Consider the following 24,880-nt stretch of genomic DNA (forward strand, 5'->3'; position numbering starts at 1 on the left):
GCTTTAAGCTGCAAGTGGAATAGCAAATCTGCTTCCAGATTTCTGGAATCCAAATAATCATCTTTAGCTGGGTGGACAGTTCCCCTTTGCTCAAGTACAAATGCTGTGGTGAAGGGTTTGATGATTGTGATGGGACGATGAGCTGCTTGTGTGTAAAATCCTAGTCCCTCAGAGTTTGGTCAAGTTTGCAAACCTCTGTCTGTAACGGAGCCCCTTAAACATGGCTCCGTCAGTCGCTGGCAGATTCCGACAGTGGTTGCTTTCGGAATCGCTTCCAACATAAAAGCTCCTTAACGGAAACACGTCTTCTGGACTCTCTGCGTGACAGTTTCCGGCGAGGAGTGGGTGTCCCTACAGGAGGTCCTGAAACCTCCCCACTGTTTTCGCTGGAAGTGTCTCTGAGCCATCCCTCCAGCTCCCTTTCCCTCAGCTCAGCTCCTCTCCCCCTACTGGTTCCCTCTTCAGCTGCTGAGTCTCTCCCAACCTGTGTGAGCCCTTTCACTTCCCTTCCTTCCGATGGCAGTTCCCTGACATCCACCTCCCCTCCAGGGCCCCCTTCATCCCCTCTCGCCCCCTCCTCTACGGGCGGTGAGGAGGCAAAACCCCGGAATGAACTTCCTTCATCTTCCGATGTCCCGAACACTTCTCTCCACCTGTTGCGGTTCCTGGTCTCGAAGTACTCCTCCTCCTCAGAGTCCATCTCCCCTTCCCCTTCCGATTCCGAGAATCCTTCCAACTCCTCCTCCTCATCGGTGGTCCCAAAGTATTCCCTCCGGAACCTCTCCACAGGCTGAGGTTTCCTTGGGAACCTTTGATGGAACGTTTCTATCAATACCTCGTCATTGATATCTTCTGCCATTACCCAAGTGTTTTCTGACTCCGGTTCTCCTTCCCACGCTACCAAATACTCCACCTGATCCCCCTTCCATCTGGCGTCGAGGATTTCTGCCACATGGCTGCTGCATTCCCTTTCTTCTATGACCGGTCCCCGAGTGGCCATCCCTTCTCGTCCCCCCTCATACGGTGACAGTAACGACCTGTGAAATACTGGGTGCAGTTTCATGTGGTTGGGTAACCGGAGCCTGAAAGCCACTGGGTTGACCTGTTGAATGACCTCAAAGGGACCCAATCTCCTGGGTCTTAATTTCTTACAACCTCCTTTGAACGGCAACCCTTGGGTTGACAGCCACACCCTATCTCCCACCCTTATGGTTTCACCTTCCCTTCGGTTCTTGTCTGCCTGCCTCTTGTATTCTTCCTTCGCCCTTTCTAAGTTGAGTTGGAGCTGACGATGGATTGCTTCCATTTCTTCTACAAAATGCTCGGCTGCCGGGACACCCCATCTCTCCCCTTCTCCCCCTGGGAAAGCCCTGGGATGACACCCATAATTAGCCAAGAAGGGGCTCATCCCTGTGGACACATTCTCGGCATTGTTGTAGGCAAATTCCGCCAGCGCCAACTTTTCTACCCAGTCATTCTCTCTGTCATTGACATAACACCTCAGGTATTGTTGGAGGACCCCGTTTGCTCTTTCCGCCTGCCCGTTGGTTTCAGGGTGCCGGGCAGTCGAAAAGTTGACCTCCACCTGCAGTAAGCTCATGAGCTTCCTCCAGAACCTGGAAGTAAATTGTTTTCCTCGGTCTGAGACCACCCTCAATGGCACCCCGTGCAACCTAAAAATGTGTTCTACAAATAACTTCGCTGTCTCTTCCGCCGTGACTGCATGCGAGCAGGCTACAAAGTGGCACATCTTTGTTAGTAGGTCTACCACCACCATGATGGCTGTTTTCCCCTTGGACTTCGGCAGATCAGTCATAAAATCTATCGACACTGCCTCCCAAGGTCGTTCTGGGGTTGGTAAGGGTTCTAATAGCCCCGCCGGTGCCCGCCTCTCCCCTTTGGCTCGCTGGCATTGCTCACACCCTCTTACATACTCCCGTACATCTTCCCTCACCTTAGGCCACCAAAATTCCCTGGTGACCAACCACATGGTTTTGTGTTGTCCAAAATGCCCCGCCGTGGGGCTGTCGTGCAACTGCTTGAGTACCCTCCCCCTTAAGTCTCCTTCAGGGATATACAGTGCCCCTTTGTAATACAAAGCTCCATTTCTTTCCTCGAAACCCCCTGGTTCCTCTCCCTCACCCCTAAGACCTCTGAGCTTATTCTGGGCGTATTCATCATTCTCTGTTTCCTCTACCAGTTCTCTTTGTCCCACCAATGCCGCCCCACACACCCAGCGGTCCTCTGGAATGACATGTCTCTCTTCGGGTGCTCCCTCCCCCTCCAAATATTCAGGTTTGCGTGAGAGAGCGTCCGCCCTAATGTTCTCTGGGCCTGGCACGTAACAAATCTCAAAGTTAAATTTGGAGAACTCCTGGGCCCATCTCACTTGCCGTTGGTTGAGCACTCGTGCCGTCCTCCAATACTCTAGGTTCTTGTGGTCAGTGCACACTTGCACCTTATGTTGTGCGCCAATTAGCAGGTGCCTCCATCTCCGGAACGCCTCATGAATGGCTAGTAGTTCTCGGTCATACACCGTGTAGTTCCTCTCGGATTTGTTCAGCTTTCGCGAAAAAAAGGCACACGGTCTCCACTCTGACTCCTCCTTCCCTGGCTGCAGAAGCACCGCCCCAATAGCTCTGTCTGATGCGTCAGTTTCCACTCTCATCGGTTTTTGTAAATCCACATGCAGGAGTTGTTGTTCCGAGGCGAAGGCCCTTTTTAGTTCCTCAAATGCTCGCTCCGCCTCCTCAGTCCAAACGAACTTCTTCTTACTGCTGAGACAGTCCGTAATGGGCGCCGTCAGGTGGGCAAAGTTTCGGATGAACTTACGATAGAAGTTCCCAAATCCTAGGAACCTCTGCACATCCTTCCTTGTTTTGGGTGTTTTCCATTCCAGCACCGCCTGGACCTTGCCGGGATCCATGGCCAATCCCTTGTCTGACAGGCGATACCCCAGGAATTCCACCTCCTTGGTATGAAACTGACACTTCTCCAGTTTCACCCACAGCTGGTTGGCTTGCAGCCTGCTCAACACTTCTCTGACGTCTCTCACATGCTGCTCCTCATTCTCAGAATACACCAACACGTCGTCTAAGAAGGCCACACAATTCTTGTAAAGCAAAGGCCCCAGGACGTGGTTCATAAACGATTGAAAGCACGCGGAGCCTCCTTGTAGGCCGAAGGGCATAACTAAATATTCAAATGCCCCCAAAGGGGTGAACATGGTGGTTTTCCATTCATCCCCCTTCCTTATTCGTATCAGGTTGTACGCCCCCCTTAGGTCCAGTTTAGTAAAAATCTTTCCCTTCCTGACCCTTGTCAAAATGTCGTCAATCCTGGGCATAGGGAAAGCCACTGGTTCTGACACTGCATTTAAGGCCCTGAAGTCACACACCAGCCTCGGCTTGTTCGTGTTTTTTTTATCCACAAAAAACACTGGGCTGCCCCCCACCGCCCTGGACTCTCTGATGAACCCTCTCTTCAGGTTCTTGTCAATGAACTCTCTTAGCTCCTGCATCTCTCTGTCTGACATGGCGTACAGCTTGCCTACAGGGAGCTGTGCCCCAGGGAGTAAATTGATTTGACAGTCAAAGGGTCTATGCGGGGGTAGTTGGTCAGCTTCCCTTTCGCTGAAGACGTCGCGGAGATCTGCGTATTGTCGTGGTACCTTCACGTTCTCCGTTACTTCAGTCCCTGCTAGGGTGGCTTGGGCCCCTGCCAAACCCTTTCCCTCTTTGCAGTGTTCTAAGCAATGTGCTGAACCAAAAGAAACCACTCTCTGATGCCAGCCCACCAGCGGATCATGTAACGCTAGCCAGCTCATCCCCAATATAATGGGAGCTCCTCCCAAGGTGGCCACATTAAACGCTATCAGTTCGGTGTGCCTTGCCACCTTCATTATCATTGGGACGGTCTGCAAGCTGACTTCTCCTCCCAACAGCTCCCTGCCATCGATCGTGGTCACCTGCAGGGGGTTGCTTAAAGGGATCGTCTGTATCTGGTGTTCAGCTGCAAACTCTTTGCTCATGAAATTGCAGGAGCTGCCTGAGTCCAACAGCGCCTTTATCTTTAGAGGGTGTCCGTTTGGCAGCTCTAGCGCCACTTCTATCACTAGGGCGGGTTTAGGAGGTTCTGGCGTGGGCACTTTCACTGCTCTTTGGCCTGGCTGCTGTGCCCCGACGGTGGCAGCCAGGCGTTGGCTTTTACTTGCTTCGGTATTTCTTCCTCTCTTCCCTCCACAGCTCCTACCATCCCTTGCCATTCCTTCCTCTGGGGGCAGACTCTGGCAAAGTGACCTGGCTGTTGGCAGAGATAGCATTTCCGGGCGCCTTTTCCCTCCTTCTTTCCCCCCTCACTGGGCTTTGAAACTGCGCGCGCGCGCGCTGTTCCGATTTCCATCGGCTCTGCCGGCGGGAAAGTTGGCTCTGGAATGTCTGGAATGCGGAACTCCTTCCAACGTTCCCCCTTCCCTTCCCGCCTCTCCAATGCTCTCGCCTCCTGGCGCGCTCCTATGGTCAGCGCTGATTTGGTCAGCTGGTCCATAGACTCCGCCCTGGGCGCCCGGGAAAGTTCGTCTTTCACAGCCGAAGAAAGCCCTTCTTCAAAGAGCATTTGAATGGGTTCCGCCGATAGATCCCACCCCAATTTATGGATCAACATGGTGAACTCAGTCCAGTACTCACGGACAGATCGGCTCCCCTGTTTGCAAGCCATTAACTGTCTGCGGACCACTCCCTGTTCAATATCGCTGGAAAACATCAGATCCATGGCGCGAAAGAACTTCATCGTGTCCTTTAGGACGTCACTATTCGCTGCCATCAGGGGTCTAACCCAGTCTCTCGCCCCCTTTTCAAGATGCCCAATCACGAAAGCCACTCGTGATTCCTCGTCAGGGAATTCATCAAACTGCAGATTGAGGGCATATTGCATCTCTGTCCGAAAGCCATGATAGTCTTTGGGCTCCCCCCCAAACTTCTGCACCAATCCTGGTACCTTTCTGACGAGCTGGGTGTCTTTCCCCTTTTTGTCTGCATCCTGAGCCCTCCTCTCCTCAAGCCTCGCCGTCTGCAGCGCTAGCTGGACCTCCAACACCCGGTACCTTTCTTCCAGGCTTGGACCCGCTCCAGCTCCTGCTTCTCCGGTTCCGGCTGGGTTGCTCATGATGCCTTCTCCTGCACAAGCTGCTCACGAAGACTGTCGGAATGCTGTGATGGGACGATGAGCTGCTTGTGTGTAAAATCCTAGTCCCTCAGAGTTTGGTCAAGTTTGCAAACCTCTGTCTGTAACGGAGCCCCTTAAACATGGCTCCGTCAGTCGCTGGCAGATTCCGACAGTGGTTGCTTTCGGAATCGCTTCCAACATAAAAGCTCCTTAACGGAAACACGTCTTCTGGACTCTCTGCGTGACAGTTTCCGGCGAGGAGTGGGTGTCCCTACAGGAGGTCCTGAAACCTCCCCACTGTTTTCGCTGGAAGTGTCTCTGAGCCATCCCTCCAGCTCCCTTTCCCTCAGCTCAGCTCCTCTCCCCCTACTGGTTCCCTCTTCAGCTGCTGAGTCTCTCCCAACCTGTGTGAGCCCTTTCACTTCCCTTCCTTCCGATGGCAGTTCCCTGACAATGATGATGATGATAATAATAATAATAATAATAAACCGCAGTGTGTGTAGCATTAAATACATCCTGCCCCCTTGCTATGATTCCCAGTCTCTGCATTTGAGGGGAGGAGGGGGGAAATAGATAGTGTTGCACCCCAGACCCCCCACCCCGCCCCAAATCTCTGAGCAGAAAGAGACTCCAGAGTTCCCAGGGTTACGATTTTATTTATACATATATACAACCTGAGCATAGGATGGAGAGACTCACAGCATTAACACTCAAGCAGATCTTGGCTCCCTATTAGGTTTCTTGGGAAGCATAGAGCAATGCTACATCTCCTGTTTCCAGCATCCAGGGGAGGAGGAAGGGGGGTGCGGTAGGTGCGGGCCACCCCGGGTGTCACCACTGAGGGGGGTGACAAAATGCCAGTCAGCACTCAACGCAGCACCTGCAGTGCGCCCAGGCCTCACGTCTTTCCTGGGAGAGATGCGGTGGCTTGTGCGCGCGCAGGCTCTGCACTGCCCAAACGGTCCGCCCGCTGCCTCCCCCCCAGCTGTAGGGCAGTTGAGTGGGAGGAGGCAGGCAGACTCCAGAGGCCCCGCAGTGCGCCCCGCCCCAGGCATCTGAGCGGCTTCCTCCGCCACTGCCAGCACCAGCCCCCAAACTCAGCCAAGGCCATTACCTTAACAAAGGAGACTCAGCTGACTGGTTCAGCAGGTTTTCTCTCATAGATTCTATCCCCCATATACATAGGATCACAGGTTTGGAAGGATCCCATGGTTATCATCCAGACTGACATCCCTACTCCCAAACCCATAACAATATAAAGCAGCAGAATTTGGAAAGGAAACATCATGGCTCTACTATTCAAGTGAGAATGCTGGGCAGTGATCATACCTCCCTTAAAGTCACATGATAATATGAAATCAAGGAAACATCATGGCTCTACTATTCAAGTGAGAATGCTGGGCAGTGATCATACCTCCCTTAAAGTCACATGATAATATGAAATCAATCAGTCAGCCTTATGATGTGTTCTCTCCCTAAACATCTTTGGCTTAAGTGCATTGACCTTGATGCCAGAAATCAAATGTCCTGGGAGACCACAAGGTATTCATCAGCTGGTTTCTCTGCATTGTCATCTTTAAAGAGTAATTTGCATACATTTATATCATACATTTGCATACATTCTGTGTCTGGTTTGCCCTAAGTAAAACACAGAAGGGAATTGTAGAGATATTATGGTAGTTTCTACACACTAGCTATGATCCAATTCTTGTTCTTCAGTCCCCAATAACAATGTGTCTGGACCACTGCTGGTTAAAATCACTTCACAGCAGCTTTAATCAATCTGAAGAAAATTACGTTGTAAAAGAAATGGAGTCTAGAATTTGGTTTTTACTCTGATAAAAATGTCTTTCTACCTTGTTTTTCACCTTTCAGTGCTTTGTGAAGGGGAGGAGAACTTCTTGTGTACAAGTGGAATTTGCATCCCAAGGAAACTGCAGTGCAATGGCTATAATGACTGTGATGACTGGAGCGATGAGACACATTGCAGTACGTCACTTAAATTTATTATATAACACATGTCTGGCAAGAACAACACTTCAACTGTTTGGATGAGCTTAGAAATAAAAGTCATATATTGTATCAGAATAACAGCTTTGCGTAGGATTTACGTATGCCCATTTCTGTCCTGTCATTCAGAAATTAATGGGACCTTTCTAACTTTGCCCAACTAGGCCACAGAATGTGCTTGTAGACCTTTAAAAAAGTTTAAAGCATAATTGCATTAGTAGTTCAACAGCTAAAATTTCTGCAAAGACACACCAAAAACAATCTTTACTTGTTTTTTACATGTCTGAGTAATCCACTCACAAAGGCTATCTTTGTAAAGAGATAACCCGCATAACAAGCCCTTGGTTTATAAGCTTTTGGCCATGTATTTGTTGGCACATTATATTACAACACATGCAAAGCAACCTGTTTACAAAATTATTTTTGATCTGCGCCTGAGAAGTTGGTCACAAAAATATTTGTTAATGGAAGAAGTGCTGTGGAAAAGAACATGTGGTTTCTCTAGTGTATGGTGCGTTCAACCACATCCTTCTTCTCCATGTATATAAGAAGGAGCTAAAGACTAGAACATACATTCCACACTTAATGACTGACCACATATAAGCAAAGCTTCATCTGCCTTTTTTGAAATCCAGAAAGAGAAAGCACGCTCCATTCCACCGGCTGCCCTTACAGGCAGTGAAGACTGGAGCGCACTTGTCTAGGCCTTCCCTTTTCTCTCATATATTCACCTTGTGCATGAGCAACACTCTTATCTGGTTGCTTACACAAGTTTGGGAAATTTTGATATAATTCAAGTGATCCTATGTGATCCAAACCTTCCTATGTTACTGAAGCAGCACAAAGCTGGGCAATGAGCAGTAGGGTTAGCATATTACATGGTAATGAATGAATTGTGCCTGTCTCTCATTCCACACCAGTACTTGGAATTCCTTGGAACAAGAGCAGAAGACCAATTGCAAGAAATAAATCATAGGGAGGCAGATTTATAAAAAAGCAAGAAAGCTGTGGGCTCCCCAAAGTGGGAGCAGAGCACTGCTTTGAGCATTTTTGAAGAGGCAGGGGGTGGAAAAGGAAGTCTTTTATATTTATTTTCCAGTGTCAAAGGATGGAAAAGTCTATTACAAAACCTTTTCTAGGAGCAAGGCCAGCAGCTTCACAGACATGATACCTCAGGCCAAGGGCATATCAGTCACTTATTTGTTGTGACTAGGAGTGGAAATAGACATCACATTAAGTGTGTTGCTGTGGTTTTAAAATGGTTAATAACTGTAACGAGAGCTGTGGCAGGAGAGGACACGATTAGCCTCTTCCTGCTTACCATGATTTCTGATAAATATTGGAGGCCCCAGGCAGCTATTACCAATTAAAAAAACAACCACAGCACTTCTAGTGACCTGTTTAGACTCAAGTCCAGTTTTAGCTCTGTGAGGTACTTATGTAAATAGGATTTCTGAGGGTTCTTCCACACTTCTACTTGTCTTGTGCCTAGAAAGCATAGGTCTGAGCAGTTTCCCTCTTCCTCTGCTTTTTTTCCTAGAGAAAACCCACTTTAGCTTTAAATAGGGGCAAACATTAGTCTGGGGAACACCCAATTGACATTTCTTCTGACTGAGTGTTAAAGATCGGGTTTCCCCAAGGGAAAGCTGCGAGGCAAGCAGAAGTGTGGGTGAGCCCTGAGTGTAGATGCAAACCAGAGTGCAATTTAAGGGCTTATCCACACTTGTTCTATTGCTTTTCTCTGGGGAAAACCACTCTTTAGTGCTCAGTTAGAGCAAACAGCAATTTGGGTTTCCCCCAGATTGCCTTTTGTTCTGATCTATCACACAACAACAGATTTTTTCTTGGAAAGGAGCCGAGCAAGGGGGAAACCACCTGGGCCTGTGCTTTCTAGGTGGACGAGCCCTAAGTCAGAGGAGTTCTTCCGACAAAATGACAGACTTTCAGCAAAGAAAGGAAAGAAAAACTAATACTGAGCATTAAGGAGTAGCAGTCTTTGTTATAACAGAGGGATAGATAAACAGTGAGAACTGCCAGGATACCTCATGCTGGTTCAGATTTTAAACTCAGCTGGGTACCACATTACTCAATATGAAATCATCTATGATCTACAGAGTACACAGATTTTCATTTAGTTTATAATGTTAAGGACTGTATGTCTTTGGTATTTATTGTCCTTTCATTCTTTGTGTTCTTTCAGAGCTAAATATAGATTTCTCTGGAAAATCCAGGATAGTGTGAATTATTGCATTGCTTTCTCTTAAACGGCAGTGGAAGTTAGCTTTGATGTGGTGTATTGGGTAATATGCTGAGCTTGGATTTCGGTGACATGGGTTTAAATCCAGTTCAGCCATGAGCATAACTAAAGTGGAAGCTGGTAATCTGGAGTGGATGTGTGGCTTCACCCTTTCCTTGTCTATCACTCCTTCAAACTACTCTCCCCAGGTATTTCTTTCGACCTGCATTGGGCTTCTTAATGTGTGTTCACTCTTGAAAATACACATTTTGAACTCAGCAGGGGGAAAAGTTGCTTGTGGACATCCCACTCTCATATTCTCCAAATGGATTTTTCCCTGAGCCAGAAAACTTATGACTGCTGGTTTTTGTTAAGCACGTTTTTGTTTAGTTGAGTCTTCACTGGATGATGGCAGGCAAGCCATTCTCTTTCCATCCAACCAACCTTAACAGGTTGCTAAGAGAATTAAATGAGATAGTCCTGTGTAAAATGCTCTGAGCTTCTTGGAGTACAGTAGGATAATAATAAAGATGCTATGTATTTTAAAACAGCAGCAGCACTGGCCCAATACATTTTGCTGCCTGAGTTATAGCAGCAAATGTTTCATCCTCCTCCATCTCCAGACAAGGAAAGCTGAGTTAGTTTGATACCTGAGACTTTTCTCTCTTCTTGGCAGTAAAAATAAAATAAAATTCAGTAACTAAAAATTTGCTGCCCTTTTAAGGCATCCAAAATCTCTTGCCTGAGTTGGCCACCCAACTCTGGTGAAATCTTTGAAACTCAGTAGGATACCTAATGGCCAATGAGTGGGATTTCAGAGCCCTTCATGGCTGTTTCCCCCTCCATATAACCAGGAGAAGTTGGATAAATTATAGAAACCAGGAATTTCTATGCAAATGTGTGTAAATTGCCTAATTTATACAGGCAAATTCTTGGTGCAGAATTTTAATCTTTCTTTTTAGCTCAATTGATACGCCCTGGCTTGAGCCATATAGTCTCTTTAAAAGTATGTACCATTTTCATAATTAGCTATTGTTTATGCAACACTGCCCAAGGAGGATTGGATTAAGGTAGTTATATTCTATATGAACAGAGGCTCTGCATAATATTGAGAAATCAACAGGCGATGTTTCCTGTTACTGCAATTCTGTGCTAGGAATTGCTTCACTTGTTACTTCTGCCTATTTTGCAGATTTGGAAAGCACAGAACATTAAAAGGTGGCCAGGGAGATTAACTTGGAATATGGATGCACTGAAACCTGTCTCAAAATAATTTCTGCGATATGGTGTTGTTGTGTATTTAAAGCAAAATAAAGTTTTAAAATATGTTTGTTTTTCAGACTGTAGCGAAGGAGTTTTCCGCTGCAAGATGGGAAAGTGCCTCAATTACAGCTTTGTTTGTGATGGGTATGACGACTGTGGAGATCTAAGTGATGAGCAGAATTGTGGTAAATAAGAAACATAGCTGGGTTATTACGAAATCACAGTTGGTGGAGAGAGACAACTCTGGAGCAAATGGAGGCAAAAATCTAGAGTGTAGTTAGGCACACTTAAGCCTGTTACATTCAAAAAGTTTAAGTTTGTCTCTTGCATTGTTGGAGGCCATTTTGCATTTTCCTGTGATGTGGTCTGAGGTGAAATTATTGTTTCAGAAATGTTAAAAAGTTTCATTGTTTTGCTATTTATTACTTATAGAAGTCTTTCAAATGAAACTCCACACATATGATGTTAAAGAATTGGTGAGAAACCTTTCACGTCACCTTTCCACTTTCATCACCCACTTACATAATACGGGTTATGCTTACATTCTGATGTGGTACAGGTCTGCGAGGAGAATACCACATCAAAAACAGCATGTTGAATCAGTTCTAGGAAGAATGGCTTACATTCTGGATAATGGTTTTGCTTGAGCTCCCTGTACTTCCTATAGTAAACCCTGGATTTGGATTACTGCACATTTTGAAGGATGGCTGAGTTTTGATTCTCTTATTGTTTTGGAATGTGTGAATTTGATAAATGCAGCTTTAAATGTGAACTATACAAATTTCATAAATAACAACAACAACTAAAATGAATTTCTGCTCCATCCCTGCTCACCACTGCTGATTAAACAATAAAAAGGTGAGCCAAACTCTCCCCTCCCTCTTCGTCCCTTCCACCTTGACCAGTGCAGTCCCAATCCTCACCATCATCATGAGGTGTCAGCATGACTTTGAGCTATACAGTGCTTGCCACTAGTTGGTGAACAATGGTCACAACCAGGTGTAGTAAACACGTCTCTCAAAGAGTGGTTTCTTATAGACAAGTCTGTAAGAGTGGAGAATAATAATAATAATAATAATAATAATAATAATAATAATAAAAAAATAAATTTTATTTATACCCTGCCCTCCCCAGCCAAGACCAGGCTCAGGGCAGCTAACACCAATATAAAAACAAATTGATTGAACTACAGCTTAAAAACAAGATTAAAATACAACATTAAAACATTAAAATACAGCCTCATTTCAATGGAAACTCAAATCAAAAACTTTTTTGGGGGGATGAAAACGTCAAGTCTTCACCAAGGCTAACTTTCCAGACTGGTCCTCCATGGGCCAGAAAAAGCCAGGGAAGTCCCCAAACAGGAGTTCCATCACAGGAGGAGAAAGGGAAAAAAGAAGAGGGGGAGGGAATCAAGTTGATTCCAAGCCGAAGGCCAGGCAGAACAACTCTGTCTTACAGGCCCTGTGGAAAGAAATCAGATCCTGCAGGGCCCTGGTCTCATGAGACAGAGCGTTCCACCAGGCTGGAGCCAGAGCTGAAAAGACCCTGGCTCTGGTTGAAGCTAATCTGACCAGCCTGCTTGTTCTGCCACCCTCCGAGGTTTGGGAAGGGGGCTCATGAGAGGCTGATGTGGAATGTCCTCCCCACAGAGGTGCAACTAGCACTGCCTCTTTACAGCTTTCATTGGCTCTCACTTTCAGCTTCTCCAATCGCAATATGGGGGTCATAATATTGGTGTATTACTTCAATTTAGTGACAATTGCAGTAAGATACTGTATGCAAAACACTTTTAAAGTGTTCAAAATACTATGTACCGTAAATATAACGATGATTTATTCTAATCTGGTTTACAAAAAACCAAAAAACAACATTTTCTGAGGGAATGAATACAGGATTGGCATTGTCCAGTTCAATTCATCTGAAAAGTTGCTAAAAAAAATGCTGTCAGATTACAAGTGTTAAATCATGTAAATGAAACATTGCGTAGCAGAATGGCTTTGTGTATCAAGAGCCAGGTTTTGGTATGCCTCTTCCTCTGCTAACATAACAGATTATGATGGATGCATAAAATAGTAAGGAATAGCATTTTCACAAATGCATCAAGATGGTCTCCTGCTGTGAGCTAAAGCAGCATTTGTCCCTAAGAGTCTTTATAAGATTTTCACAGATTTCAACTGATTCCAGGAAACCTTTCTAAATATCCTGGATTTTCTGATATTGCCTTTTCCTATTTGAGCCTCTGATTTAATTTTATGCAATGGTTTATCTGTCATTAACCCCACTATAATATATATATATATATATATATATATATATATATATATATATGAGTTTTTGTTTGCATCTTCTATTTTACAAATACCATATTTTTCTCAGACATGTTGTCAGAAACAGTACACAGATAGTAACTGCACTGTTGGTGTTATTCTGTCATCTTTAACCTGCAGCCTAGTGATAAATCTAACGAAAAGGTTAGTGTTAGGACTGCCTTTTTAAATTCTGACGGAGACTTTACACTTCTTGTAAACAACTTTGAGAAAGTCAGAAGTTCAGCAGAGACAACTATTCTTGGCTGGAAGATGCAACGACTGAGAAGGCTATAGTGAAATTCATGATAAGGGCTATGGCTATCATGTAGCTTTTACATGTATGGAGTCCCTGTTGCGATCAAAGGGAATGATTCCAGTCTTTCTCTGGGAACGAAACATTTGGAAACAGCTTTTTTTGTTTTGTTTGTTTCATGTTCATTTGCAGAACTTCTTGTGAAAAAAGGAGCCAGAATTCCAGGGACTGTGTCTGTTTCTGTTTCTCATGGCCAAGTTACACATGACACAGGAGATCTGTGATGGAATCTCTGACATCTCTTTTAGTCAGAATAATGGCATGGAATGGAAATCATTTTCCCTTCATAACAATTCCGGATTTAATTTCCCTTAGGGCTGCTATTAGGTTTTGGGGGGGAAACCTAAGAATGATATGAGTACCTTCCTTTTTTTCCTCTGTAACGGGCAGCAGTTTTGTTGGGTTTGTTGGGCTGGAGCTGTGGATTCCTTTGACTCAAATAAAAAGATGTCAAGACAGGAGACAGAAGGCTCATCCACACTTCTACTTGTCCCATGCCTTTAGTGCTAAATGAGAGCAAACGTCAATCTGGAGAAAACCCAAATTGCTGTCAGCTCTGATTGAGTGCAAAATAGCGGTTTTCCTTGGATGGCGGAAAGCAGTGGGACAAGAGGAAGTGTGAATATATTTCTAGTTGCCTGCTGTGGAATATGTACTTTGGCCTTTGAATGGCAGGCCCTCTGGGCTGCATAGTGGTCTTCTTTTAAGATGAAATTGAATTCAGAACAATGGTTTTGAAGCACCCTATGGCCTCAAAAGCAGGCTGCTTTAGTTTTGGAGAAACACATTTTAAAATACTCTATGGGATCTGGTGTTGGAAGTATAACACAAGAAATCCTGCCATGCACACCTATAATAGAATTCCGGTCAGGGTTCTTTCCTAGTGCCTGACCTTAACAACTGCAAGATAGTGAACAATTTGGCAGGCACAACTTCCCTCATCTTGTTGGTGTCACTGACAACTCCCCGTCCCAATTTTCACATGTGTCATTAGTCCCCCCCCCAGCTGTATACTAAATATTGAATGTGTATTGAATGCAAGGCGTTATTTCATTCATTCTCCCTGCTGCTCTTTTTGTCAATGTTCTAATAAAGACTGTGATCCAGTTACTCAGCACCGATGTGGAGATGGGAGATGCATAACAATGGACTGGGTGTGTGATGGTGACCATGACTGCACAGATAAATCAGATGAAGTCAACTGTTGTAAGTTATCTGATTTTGTAAGCCTCTTGAGACCAATACTTTTAAATGCAGTGAAGAACAGTATTACTAGAAATAAAAGGACTGGTCATGCTTGTTGATTTTTGCTAGATTTCCATGTGAAACTTGATTCGAATTTAGAAGCTAATAAATACTGTGTTTATTACTGTGTTATAACTATGTGCATTGAGTGTATTATTTTCCTCATGTTTGTTATTTTAACCAACCAGCTGATAGAGAATTCATAGGATCTTATTTGTAATCATACTGCTTTTATGATACATTCATTCAAATATAATAATAAATTTAGCTGTGATTTAGCACACATTTTTAGTTTATAGAAAATGGGGAGCCTCTAAAAACTATCAAAATAATTTATTGTTTTCCCCCAGCATGCCATAGTCAAGGACTGGCAGAATGCAGAAATGGACAATGTGTTCCCAGTACCTTCCAGTGTGATGGAGACAAAGACTGTAAGGATGGAAGTGATGAAGAGAATTGCGCTGAAAATAAGGGTATGCCACATGTGACTTGCTATCTACCTTATTGAGAAGACCAAATGTGGGGAATAAATCTCCCGTATTTTATGGGAGAGCACTTTTTTAAGGATGATAATTCAGACTCTCCATCTCCCAAATTCCATAATTTTATTAGAAAGTGTCCTCTGTACTGTTCATCTTCTTGACTTCTGTCTGCCTTTTTATGTTATAAGGCACTATCCACTGAGAGATTATCCTCTGCAGGTTCCATTGCAGAGCTCCCACATGTTTAAATGGGGCTTACGGCCCTAGGAGATTGTAGTCTCACAGGGGGAAATTGGAGTTTGAGGGCAGTTTTTGCAAGGAAAGGGCTTGAGAAGAAATGTCAGCCCCCCTCCCACCATGTGTCGTGGTCCCAATTCAGATTGCTGCCACCATGTGGTGGCTGTTTTTAAATATGAACAAACCCAGGAGAGGCAATCACGTACTACTTATTTAGGACTTTATTAGCCGATATAGGTCACCACTTGGTATTGCAGTCAACAAATGACGAACATGTATGTGTTAAGTATGGCTTTACAGTGGTACCTCGGGTTAAGTACTTAATTCGTTCCGGAGGTCCGTTCTTAGCCTGAAACTGTTCTTAACCTGAAGCACCACTTTAGCTAATGGGGCCTCCCGCTGCTGCGCCGCCAGAGCACGATTTCTGTTCTTATCCTGAAGCAAAGTTCTTAACCCGAGGTACTATTTCTGGGTTAGTGGAGTCTGTAACCTGAAGTGTATGTAACCTGAAGTGTATGTAACCCAAGGTACCACTGTATTTGTATTACACTTCAGGCCCTTGAGATTAGAGCCTGTTTTTAAGAGCTACAATAATGAATCCACTCTAAATGAATAAACAAGAGGCAGAGAGGACTAAAACCTAAATCAAAAAATCTCCTTGATAAATAGATGCATTGGTTTGGTTTTAGAAATGCCGTGGTGGTGGGACAGTGTACATGTGAAACTATAAGCAGAACTGGAAGGGAGTCCTTTAAGTATTCTAGTATTTCATCTGTGTAATTTGCAAATGAAATTAGCTCACTACATGGTTGAATGAGTAAAGCAGTCTCCTTTCCATAGGGTCCTTAAGGAAATGCAATTAAGGGATAGGCTGAAATAACTGCCGTCATTCATTCTGTGGAAATAGAAATTCAATACAGGGTCCCCATGGCTACGTCAATGAAGTTGTCCAAAGACATGGTGTTTATAGGAATTCTGTTTAGGCTGTGCTATGATTAGGAAAAATCTGTGTCCTGTTTCATGCAGATTCTAGCTCCATAATGAACTGAGAGAGGAGCTCCCATAGGGTTCCATTTCACAGCCTCATGGTATCTAATGAAAGCCTTGCAAATGTAATTTTAGAAATAGATGTGAATTAAAGCAATATATCTCCAAACCTGCCTTTGAAAAGCCTGCACAAATTAACCAGTGCTTATCTGGCAGTTCATTACACATCCTGGGCTACACAGGCACCACTCTGCAGATATGCCAGCCTCATCCACCCTTTGCAGCCTTCCCTCAGTGCCAGGAACAGGCTGTGCCACTGAGAATATGGCCATCCAACCAACACAGACATGTAATTATCCACCAGAGGTTGCAGTTAGTACTATCCTTTGGGACAGAGAAGGAGAGCCCACAGTCCATCTTTGTCCACCTCTCCAGGGGTGTCTCTGGTGATGTCGGGTGGAATTATCTACCTGGGTTTGATTAGGTGTATTAAAGTTCAGGCACACCTCATTTCCCCCTGGCAGAAAATAATCTCTTAAGGTTAGGTTTCCTCATAGGGGTTGAAGCAGGTTTGCTCTAGGGATAGGCACAAATACAGGAGCTGCTGCAGAGCTTTCTACCCCTCACCCCCCTGCACAGGGTACTTAGCAAGTCCAGGGGTTGCCATCGCTCTTGCTACCACTCCAATTCATATTGAGGAGACCATCACAATTATTCTCCTAGCCCTAACCTCAGGGCCTTACACAGAAGGAAGGGGAAGCAACAGTCCAATTCCTCTAGAAGAGTCAGATGCCCCAGTACACTCCATGGCATTGCATTATGGGAATAAAAGATGGTATCTGGTCAGAGCCAAATGGCTGTTTCAGTCCGATAGGAAGTGTGCCATCAGCCATTGGGGAAGAACAGACTCAGATGATAGTTGCTGGATAGCAATGCTATCACCAATATGGTCCATATGTGCAGGCAACATAGATACTATCCTGAGAGGCCAGCAAAATTGGCACTAGCCCTATATTCATTACACCACACTAGCTGTCAGTGATACAGTTGCTCCCCTATGGTGCGGGTGGGTGTAGAATTTGGACTTGCAAGCACATAAGTAAAATGCAGTTAAAGTATTGCAGTTAAAGTAGACTGGCATAAGCAGATTTTTTAAAAAGTTAATATATTGGCCAAATTCCTTCTCTAATGATATGTGTACTTGAGATAATATGCAAGGCAAGAATGCTGTAATGATACTTTTTTTTTTAGAATACATGTTGACAATAAGTGATGATGATGTGTTGGATTGATGAGTTTTTTACGGAATAATTCAGCTTGCTTGCCACCATTCTGTCTCCTGTCACAGCACTCTCATGTACTGTCAAAGTATGCCCTGCCAAGTTATTGGGCAGCCTATTAAGTGTGTGGTCTTCTGCCCCTATTTGTGTTTTTTAGTCAGAAGCAATCACAGCCTGGAAGTCAGGTGGCTTAGGGATACCTGATCAACCAATGTCTTCTTCCTGAACCCAAATCCTTTTTAAAAAAATTATTGTCTATCACTAGATAGAGTGTATCAGTGAGATGGAATGTTGGGAACAGGCTTTAAGCACTGACTTGCACTGATGAAAGCATTATCCAATCCGGCAATTATTGTAAGATTTTATTTTGTTCTTCCAGGTCAGATGCCATGTCATGAAGGAGATCAGAAATGTACTTCTGCTTCCTGTCCTGATTCCTGTACCCACTCTCCTCTCTGCAACATGAATAATAGCCGAACAAATTGTAGTGAGTAGGGTATTACTTTATATAATTATTATATCTTGTACATATTCCAGTATCTTCCTTGCAAAGATAATGGTGTACTTCAGTATTCAGAAGAAAAGAATCTCCTTGTTTTAGTTACTTCTGATGATTAATCATCACATGTCTCTGTTGAAATGGCTTTGATCAGATCAAACAAAAAACAAAGGTGTTTAGTCATGAGCTTTCATCATGACTACAGATTTAATTACCATTACTTGTTCTTCACATGCTTTTTGTCTTTTATATGCCTTCAATGTTACAAATTCTCAAAATATATTGTGAACACAAGAACAAGCCAGCAAGCAAGAGAACTAGAGTTAGCTCATGATCTGCATGGTTGTCCAAACAATAAGATGAAGAGAATGAATAACAGACCTGGGTTTATGTGCATATTTTTTGTACTACACAGTGCCTTTCTTCAGTCATTTTTTATGGTGAACCTCCCTATGGAAATGAGTTATTGCAAGGATTGTAGCTCTGGGTATGAACACAGTCTTGTTTACTCTGCTGGTTTGGGAAGCGGTGTGAACATGTCATTAGCCACACTATGTATTATTCTGTATCTATCTTATCATGTCTTATGAAATACTGCATTTTGATGCATTCATTCCCCTCAAACCAGCTTTGATTCAAAATGAGAAAAAGAAAGACCTTGCTTTCTTTTAAGCCAGTAATGTATACACAGCCTCAGTGTAAAGCACATACTTTGCCTGTAAAAGGTCCTACGTTCAGCCACTGCCATCCCCAGGTAGGACTAAGGAAAACTTCCACATGAAGGCCAATGCCAGATAACATTGACAATACTGAACATGATGACTTGATAGGCAGTTTTCCATGTTCCTATTGGAATAATGAGCCCACACAAAGGATGAATTCACTTACTACCTGGTGAGACGGAGAGTCTATCTTTTGCTGATTTTGATGCAGTAAGAAGATCCTACAGTCAAGTTGAAAATGAATTTCCTGTTACCATTGTTACCTTCTCTTTTCATGATCTGCGATTGAGGAAAGAGAGGGAGATTGGAACATATGAGTCTAACTCCTTTGTAATCTCAGCCTGCATATAATATTAAAGGCCATAAAACTAGTAGATAAGCCCTACTAGATCTATGTACACATTAGAGGCTTGAAATGTAGTGAGCCCATTCCCCTGCACTGTGTTGAAAGTTGCTGTTCACACCAGAGAAGGGGCAGGAATGTATTTTCCCATAACCTGATTTGTTTCCCATGCTAAGCTCTAATACACTGAAGTTGCCGTCAATGGCTGCTTGAAATGTACACACCTCAGCTTAATTGCACCTTCCATTTTCTAATTGAATGGAAGCTGGTTTGAGGGAAGCTGCATCAAATAGGAGTATTTCTCAAGAAGCTACAGGAGACCTGTGGAATCTGTTGCTAATGGCATGTGTACTTGGCTTCAAACATCAGTGGTGAGAGTGTGCCAGAGCTGGAGTACACAGTAATGTGTGCACAGCCTAGGTCTGCAAACTTGATTTTGAAGGTTAGATCCACTTACATATGGCATGCAGAAGAATTCTTAACTGAAAGGGAAACTGATGAAAAAGGACTGGCCAGGCAATACAAAGCTGGAAGAATCTGAGATTGGTAAGAAAGAAAGTGAAATGTTTTGTGGAACAGAATTATACTGCAAGGGCCTCGGGATGACCTATCAATTCCCATTGTGAAAAGAGAATATTTACTACCAGACACTTGAAAACTGGTAGAAACAAGGGGATAAATTAAATCTTCCAAGAGAAATGGAAAAGATAGAGCAGTAACAGATGTTCCTGTCTTTGTCTTAACCGAATGCTTTTCATTCTTTAAATAGCTGTAACTTAGCCAAAAAAATGCTTATCCTTTAATATAACCAGCTCTGAATTAGAACAAAATAGACTTCTGTATATGACTGTAATTGACAACAGAAACATACATATCGTTTTGATGTTTCAAAATGGTTTTAGTTTTAGTTTTATAAAATAATACATTTTCAATAAAATAAAAATCCCTTGTGTAAAATTATAATCCAATGTAATAATTGTTTGAAAATGCAGTAATATTGTTCAAGTATTTTAAAACTTTTTTTTTTTTTTACTTTAACAGGTCAGTGTGAGCCAATTATACTGGAACTCTGCATGAACCTGCCTTATAATTATACTCATTACCCCAACTACTTGGGCCATCGGACACAGAAAGAAGCCTCCATCAGCTGGGAGTCCTCTCTGTTCCCAGCCTTGGTTCAAACTAACTGTTACAAATACCTTATGTTTTTTGCCTGCACAATCTTAGTGCCAAAATGTGATCTTCAAACAAATCAGCGCATTCCACCATGCAGGTAACACTTGATAACTAGCTTAAGGTAAAGGTAAAGGGACCCGTGACCATTAGGTCCAGTCGTGACCGACTCTGGGGTTGCGGCGCTCATCGCGCTTTATTGGCCGAGGGAGCCGGCGTACAGCTTCTGAGTCATGTGGCCAGCACGACTAATCCACTTCTGGCGAACCAGAGCAGCGCACGGAAACGCTTTGACGTGCTTTCGAACTGCTAGGTTGGCAGGAGCAGGGACCGAGCAACGGGAGCTCACCCCGTCGTGGGGATTCAAACCGCCGACCTTCTGATCGGCAAGCCCTCGGCTCTGTGGTTTAACCCGCGTCCCTAAACTAGCTTAAAGCAGGCCACAAAACTTTCAGTGCAACTGTAATTCTGCTTATAGTGTGTTGTAGTATTACCAGTGCAATCCTTATGGTTTAAACTAAAGGCATGTTGGTTTTATTTAGTTTAGTTTAGTTTAGTTTAGTTTAGTTTAGTTTAGTTTAGTTTAGTTTAGTTTAGTTTAGTTTAGTTTAGTTTAGTTATAATAACCCTATGTTCAGTGAACCCTAATTTTATTGCTGTTTGTCTTTAAGCAGATTCACAGAAAACTCTTCTCAATGGCCTTTAGTCATGAGAACTAAATAGAACTTCTGTGTTTAGAAGCAATACACAGTTTAGAAGCACCAGATGCTGGAGTCACAACAAAGGAGCATTATTGTTATATTTGCACTCTGCTCAAGAAGTTGTAGCGTTATATATGGCTGGTTCCTGTCAGAAACAGGATGCTAGATTAGATGGAATGAAGTTTGATTGAGTAAGGCAATTCTTATCTTTTATTCTTTTAGGTGTTCTTTTTCTTATGGCATTTTTACAGATTTCTTTTATCTTGGTCTTTCTTTAAAATGGACATGCAATTCTCCATCCTGCTTATCTATCATATATCTATAGACTCTGTTTCAGGCACACCTCTAAACATATCCTGTTACTTTAAGCATCTGGTTGAGCTCTGTCTTAAGGTTTCCTACACTGAGAATCCTCACCCATTTCTGTTTAATGAAACAGTTGTAGAAGGTGATGGGATTTGGACCCTTCATCACAAAGATACAATTTGAATGACGATAATACAGGTTCCTATTGCCACCCATGCTTATTATTTCCATAAGTTGTTGTTGTTTATTCAATTAATTTGCTACTTTCTAACTAAGGTTCACACTGATGTAATTTACACATTTAAAAATCAACAACTTACTCAAAGTGATCACCCACTAAAAGAAATGAATAAATAAATAAATATATACAGTCATACCTCTTCTTGCAAACACTTCATGTTGCGTTTTTTCGGGTTAAGAATGCAGCAAACCCGGAAGTGTTTACTTCCGGGTTTTGCCACGCGAGCACGCGCAGAAGCATTCTATGCGGTTCGCACATGTGCAGAAATGTTCTGCACTGCTCGCGCATGCACAGAAGCGCTCTATCGTACTTCGCACATGCGCAGAAGCGCCACTCTGGTTATGGACTTTTCGGGGTGTGAACGGCACCCCAGAACAGATCGTGTCCACAACCAGAGGTAACACTGTATACCCTTCCCTACAGAAGGATAATAACCAAATATGCCAGCTAAAATAGCTGTAAGAACCAAAATAAAAATATGAAAAGATGGCATCAATAATATGTCGGTATCAGGTGAGCTTCCTTGGGGAGAGTATTTACAAACTGGTGGGTGCCTCCTTGGACTTCTCCTTGAGGGGGCACACAGTTTATCTTAGGGTCTAGCTAGACTTGTATGGTCCACGTAGTATTGGGGTCTTAAGCCACTTAAGGCTTTATATGTTAATAACAGCACTTGAAATTAGGCTCAGAAACTAATATTGTGACAAACCAGATTTGGTATTGTATGTTCATCCCATCTGCTCCCTGTTAGCAATCTGGCCACTGAGTTCTGCAATAGGTGCCATTTCCAAACTGTCTTGAAAGGCAGCCCTATATATGACACATTACATTAATCTAACGTAGAAATTACCAGAGCATAGCTATTCCTGTTCAAATGGGGCTGCAGTTGGACCACCAACTGATGCTGATAGAGGGTGCTCTGCACCACAAAGACCACATGTATTTCCAGTGACAATTATAGTTGCAGAAATAACCCCAAATTGTGAACCTAAACCTTCAGTGGAAGTGTATCCCCATCCAGAACTGGTTGCTATCCGGAATCATCTACTAAAAGTGTTTCTGTCTTCTCTATATTGAACTTTTGTTTGTTGGCTCTCACCCAGTTCATTACTGTGGTCAGACACCAGTTCAGTGCATCCACCACCACACCTTCTTGATGGCAACGTGCTCCAGAATGCTGGATGACCTCACTCAGTGGTTTTATGTAGAAGATGAATAGTTTGGCACGTGGAGAATAGGATCAAATAGAATAGGATCAAATCCTACAGAACCCCATACTGGAGGGTCTATGGGGCTGAACAGTACCTCCTCAAGCACCCCCTTCTAGAGTACTATCCAAGTAGTAGTGGAATCACTGCAGAGCAGAACCCCTCACTTCCAACACAATCGGTGCTCCAGAAGGATACTGTGGTTTATGTCATTAAAAGTTGTTGAGAATGAAGAATGATCAACAGGATCACTCTCCTGATAAAAGGACGAGAGTGACCAAGGTGGTCTCAGTGCCAAAACAAGGTATAAACCTTAATTGAAATGGATCAAAAAATCAGTCTCATCCAAGAGTGCCTGAATCTGGTCTGTAACCATCTTCCCAACTTTGCCCAAGAAGGTTTCAGTGCAGATAGAGCAAGTCAGATGCACAGTAACTTAATATTAATTCAGTCCTTACCTGTAGGAAGCTAGTAGTATTGCCAAGCCCATCATGTCTTCATTTAAGTAAGAGATATTGTTACTGTTAGGGCATGTCTGCATCACAAGTGACATGATTGCTGGTCTGATACTGAGAAAACATAAGTTTGGTTGTCCTTTCCCTAACTGGATAGAGTCAATGGTTGTGAATTGCAGCTTTGTAAAAGAACAGGCTGGCAGCACCCACGTTTGGTCACAAGTATAATTTAAATAATGATAGGCATTGGCAATAACTTCAAAGGAATCCGCAAGGCACTCTGGGATGTTATGAACTGGAAGTGTGTGTTTTGTTTAGTTCCTATTATTTCTTGCTGATTTGCAATTGAAATGTGGGGGAAATAATGGTTAAAGTGTTTTAGAGCCTTTATAGGCACTGATGGTATATTGTTCCTAATAACAGTGTGTTCTGTTTCTGGTTACTCCATCTTACATAGTTGTAATGAATAAAGAATAAACCCCATGAAAATAATTATGACTGAAAGTATCTCAAAAAAATCTTAATTTTCTTAACTAGTTTTGCTGGGTTTGGCCAATGGCTTTTTCAAGGAAAGTGTGAATTGATTCAGTCTCTAATTTTCCCATCCAAAATAATTCTTTTCCACATAATCCTTTCAGAGCACTTTGTGAACAGTCCAAAGAACGATGTGAGTCTGTACTTGGAATTGTAGGCTTGCAGTGGCCAGAAGACACTGATTGCTCTCAGTTCCCAGAAGAAAACTCAGGCAATCAAACTTGTCTAACACCTGATGAAGATGTAGAAGGTTACTAAATATTTAAACTAGACATTGCATACTTGAGGGGGACTCTGGTATGGAGGGCTAGAATTTCATTGCCTTATGTTTAAATTTATTTTTCTAATCAAATCATATGCATAATAAGTTAATGGAATGAAGGCTGTTATTCTCTTAATTGGGGGTCAGTGCTACTCAGTTTTGGATTGCAGATGGCAGCCAGGGTATAAAGTTGTCACTAGATGTGTATGAAAGCAAATCCAGGTATTCCTGAAACTTTCATAAGGTCAAAATTCCATGCAATTTTAAAATAATTGAACAGCACTGTAGGAACTCAAAGAAGTAGTCAAATTGAACAGCAATAGGCCCTTTTTCATGGCTGTGAGTGCTTTTTTTCTTTTATGTTTCTCTTCATACTAATGATGAAGGCATTTTAATTGACTGGATTTTGTAATTTTCCTGGCAGAGTGCTCTCCCAGCCATTTCAAATGTCGTTCAGGAAGGTGTGTCTTGTCTTCCAGAAGATGTGATGGACAAGCAGACTGTGAAGATGATAGTGATGAAGAGAACTGTGGTAAATGATCTTCTATTATTATTATTGTTGTTGTTGTTGTTGTTGTTAAAAATTGTATACCGCTCTTCATCCGAAGTCCCCAGGGCAGTTCACAAAAAACAAAAACAAAAAAATGCAAAATACGTAATAAAACAAAACCCAAAACAAATCAATTCAACCCTTCTCCCACAAACACATTAAAAAAACCTATAGAATGTTAAACAGCTGAATGCCTGGTTGTTTTTGCCTCATGCCTAAAGAAAGTGCCAGGCGAGCCTCCATGGGGAGTGTGTTCCACAAACAAGGATCTACCTCAGAAAAGGCCCATTCCTGTGTTGCCAACATCTGGATTTCCTATGGAGAAGGCACACAAAGAAGGGACTCAGATGATGATTGC

General features: G+C 43.2%; 1 protein-coding gene across 4 annotated transcripts in view; it reads left to right on the forward strand.

Moving 5' to 3' along the window:
- CORIN (corin, serine peptidase) overlaps positions 1-24,880 on the forward strand; it is a 121,052-nt gene that overhangs the window by 57,841 nt on the left and 38,331 nt on the right. For all 4 annotated transcript variants that reach the window (XM_081019837.1, XM_081019840.1, XM_081019839.1 and 1 more), the window contains exons 6-13: positions 7,039-7,152; positions 10,750-10,857; positions 14,393-14,503; positions 14,893-15,015; positions 17,908-18,015; positions 20,134-20,365; positions 23,815-23,960; positions 24,397-24,504. In XM_081019837.1, coding sequence (XP_080875963.1) covers positions 7,039-7,152; positions 10,750-10,857; positions 14,393-14,503; positions 14,893-15,015; positions 17,908-18,015; positions 20,134-20,365; positions 23,815-23,960; positions 24,397-24,504 — 1,050 coding nt within the window. The remainder of the gene's footprint in view (positions 1-7,038; positions 7,153-10,749; positions 10,858-14,392; positions 14,504-14,892; positions 15,016-17,907; positions 18,016-20,133; positions 20,366-23,814; positions 23,961-24,396; positions 24,505-24,880) is intronic.

The sequence above is a fragment of the Podarcis pityusensis genome, assembly GCF_964106645.2.
Source record: "Podarcis pityusensis genome assembly, chromosome: 9".
In the NCBI taxonomy this organism is placed as follows: domain Eukaryota; kingdom Metazoa; phylum Chordata; class Lepidosauria; order Squamata; family Lacertidae; genus Podarcis; species Podarcis pityusensis.